This window comes from Triticum urartu, chromosome 2A (genome assembly GCF_056163025.1).
Source record: "Triticum urartu cultivar PI428250 chromosome 2A, HENAU_Tu73, whole genome shotgun sequence".
NCBI lineage: Eukaryota > Viridiplantae > Streptophyta > Magnoliopsida > Poales > Poaceae > Triticum > Triticum urartu.
The window spans coordinates 669,527,917-669,531,443 of record NC_141874.1 but is presented as its reverse complement, the minus strand read 5'-3'; the positions used below and the strand labels follow the sequence as shown (position 1 = coordinate 669,531,443).

The window sequence follows — 3,527 nt, the reverse complement described above, 5'->3', positions numbered from 1 at the left end:
GTGCAAGTGAAGACGTAGCTGAAGGCTTTTTGCTGAGTAGGTAGTTTGTGTGATATAGCAACATATCAGTCCGTATTTGTGGTTGAGAATAACGCTCTTACCCATGTGCGTGTACATATGACTTTTTTTGAGAAATTTTCGATTTATTCATCTTCAGTCATAACAGTATAAAAAACACTAGAGGTAATAAAAATTTATAACTAGGTTTATGGACAATCTAGTGATGACTATAAGCATTGGAGCGAGCCGAAGGCGTGCACCGCCATCGCCCCTCCTTTACTGGAGCCGAACAAACTTTATTAGAGTAGACAGTCGAAATGTCGTCATGCTAAGACCCCATAAAACCAACGCACCAAAGCAGCAATCATGACAAATGCAAAAAAATCGTAGATCAGAAAGATTAAACCATATGTGACTTACTAGCAAAGTTGTCAGTCCTCTGGATTCTCCTTTTCTTTTCTTTGCCCAATATAATGAATTTATTATAGTGCTAAACAAAAAATAGAAAATCATTTATTTTTTTAGACCACCCATATACATATGACACGACAGGATAAAATCCCCATACGACACGGCACGCTGGCCGCTTTTGTCAACAACCATTCAACAAGGCCATTTTCGGTAGTCACTCGCTCAATCAAAGCACAACACACGATCACTTCGACACACTCAGACCAGGAGCTAGGTATGGCATGGATGGTGACTCACTGACAGTAACTTGGCAATCCATCAACGAGTGTCCGTGCTGCGCGACGACGAGAGCCACGCGACGGCATCGGCGAAGCACCTCCGGAACGTCGCCATGCCTGCCGGCGGCAGCGACATGCCCACCTCCATGCCTCCTCCGCGACTCTCCGCCACCGCCATGGCACCGGTCCTCGCCACGGACACGATCTCCACCTTCGCCGGGGGGCCGAACCCGAAGTCGACGTCGTACACACGGAGCCTTGGCGACCCGGCCACGGACAGCACGCCGCGCGCCCCCGCCTCCTTGACGCGCTCCACCATCGTCTCCCACTCTGGAGACGCCACCGCCTTCTCGATGCCCGCCGCTATCGCCGCGCACGCCGTGAAGAGCCCATCGGCGCCGGCCGAGGCGAGCTCCCCCTTGGCCGCTGCGCCGATGGCCGGGCCGATGCAGTTGCCCAGGTACGTTGCCGGCACAGGCGGCTTCATCAACTGCCGGTAGTCCACGGCGACGATGAAGTATGTTGGTGATTCGGGATCCGCAGCGCCGTCACCGGTCTCTGCTTTGGCTCGGCGGTAGCACGACCAGACGAAGCCTAAGGCGGCGACGAGCGTCGAGCACCTTGGCGGCGTCTGGCCACGCCGCGCGGCCTCGCTGGCCACGGCGTCCTTGACGCCCTGCAGGTGCTCCCTGGACAGAGTGAACGTGGCGAGGAGCTGGTCCGGCGACATCTTGACGAACTCGATCTCGTCGGCGCTCATCAGGTTGTTCGTGTAGTGTTCGTAGAGGCCTGCCGGTTCAGTGATGAGCGTCCGGTCGATGACAGGAGCCAGCGGGAGCGGCCTGTCCGGTCCGGCGCAGGCGGCCGCCCAGGTGTGGAGGAAGCTGGTGGAGCCCGCGCCGTCGCAGGCGGCGTGATGCACGGTCACACCGAGCGCGAGGTCACCCCGCGGCAGCAGCACGGTGGCCTGCACGGAGAGAAGCGCAGCGCCTCCGTCGGCGTCGGCGTGCCGTAGGCGCGGAACGAGCTGGACGAGCTCAGCGACCTGCCTGGGGTGATGGTCGGATGCGAGGTCGCTGAGGTCGGCGTCGTACTCGGCGACTGTGAAGGTGACGCCGTCCCCGGGCTCGTAGAAGATGTCGGGGCGGCCGTTGGCGGTGGTGGCGCGGAGGCGGCCGGCAAGCGGGAAGAAGGCGCGGAGGGCCGTGGAGAGCGAGGCCTTGAGGCTGGAGACGACGAGGTCGGCATGGGCGGCGCCGATGTGGTAGAAGAAGATGCGCTCGACGGGCGGGGAATGGATCCACTGCAGGTCCAGGAAGGTGAGCGGGAGGGAGGACGGCGGCAGCGGCGGGCCGGACGGTGTGACGACGGCGGTGTCGACGACGCGGAGGCGGGAGGAGGACGAGTCACGTGCCATTGCTGGGGAATCGATGGAGGAGCCGACTCTCTTGGAAGAAGATGGATAGTTGGAAGGAAATGGGAATGGAAATCCAATCGTTCAGCTTTGCGTTTCTGGAGAAGAACAACGGGATGGATGTGTGACATGACATGTGCGGGTTCCGTCCCTTCCCGTCCTAGGTTTACTACTGTACGTATCAATACCAGCCACCCGTTGCAACCTCACATCTCTCATTTTTCCCAGTTAATTCTCTCATTAAAGGCTTTGTTCGGTTGTTGGGGTTCCCTTCCCCACGGCCACGGAGGAACCAACCCAGGGATCTGGCGCCTGCTCCCTCTCTATGCTTTCATCCATGTTTTCACTTCATTCTACAGCTGTTTTCTTTTTTACCTTTTCATTTTTAATTTAATCATCTTTTCTCTAATTTTGAGAAGATGGGGCCGGATCTTATTTTATTTCAATTAAACTAAGCTACGTATGCGGAAGCACGAAGGGACGCACGCGCGGGGAGCAGGCAAGTTTGGGTGAATCCCCTCATGTCACCCCGCAAACCTCTTTTTACCGGTGGAGAGGTACCGGTCGAGCATCCACCGTTGGTGTAGTTTAAGATTCGTGTTGTTTGGTGGCTCACATCATTGTATCTATGCGTATTTCAACTTTTCATGTCCGTATCCACCATTAGGATCATTGTATCTATGCGTATTTCAACTTTTCATGTCCGTATCCACCATTAGGTCAAATCATGCGTAGGCCCCACCCATGCATGCATGCAAAAGACATCCACTCTGTGCTGCAAATGCATGAGAGCGACCCATTTGTCTAATCTCCCATCCTGTAAATTTCATGGCTTTTATTTTCTCTTTGACATTTCCAATCGTTTATATCTTTTAAACAGTGATTTCGTTTTTGAAATATTTTACATATTTGAACTCGTGACACTAATATCTTTAGAACAAGATCAATATTGGACAGATTTCAAACACATTTAAATTTTACGTCTAATTTCCCGCATATACCGGGCGAAATCTGTTATTGGCAATGAGTGAAAATATGTGAAACGTGTTCTTTCAAACATGTGAATTTGATTGTTTCAATGCGTGAAATTGAACATTTCAAATATATGAAATGGTTTTTTTTAACTTATGAAACATATTTCAAACTTATTTGAATTTCAGGGAAATCATTTTTTGGAACATAGTGAAATTGGATATTTTTTGTGTTATTATAACGTAACTTTTCATTGAAATTAGTGAAATATGTTTTTGAAATGAGTGAAATCATTTGAAATAAGTAAATTTGGTTGTTTCGAATGAGTGAAATATGGTTAAAATTTGAGTGATATATGTTTTTTCAAATGAGTGAAATTCGTTTTCTAAAATAAGTGGAACTGAGTGTGAAAATACATTATTGCGGTGTGCGAAAAGATGCCAAATTGTTGT

The 3,527-nt window shown here is 51.0% G+C and overlaps 1 protein-coding gene across 1 annotated transcript; it reads right to left on the bottom strand.

Moving 5' to 3' along the window:
- Positions 1 to 491: 491 nt before the first annotated feature.
- Positions 492 to 2,921, bottom strand: LOC125539603 (phenolic glucoside malonyltransferase 1-like). Its single transcript, XM_048703095.2, has one exon. The coding sequence runs from the start codon at positions 2,104 to 2,106 to the stop codon at positions 730 to 732; it is 1,377 nt and encodes a 458-aa protein (XP_048559052.1). The 5' UTR covers positions 2,107 to 2,921; the 3' UTR covers positions 492 to 729.
- Positions 2,922 to 3,527: the final 606 nt, after the last annotated feature.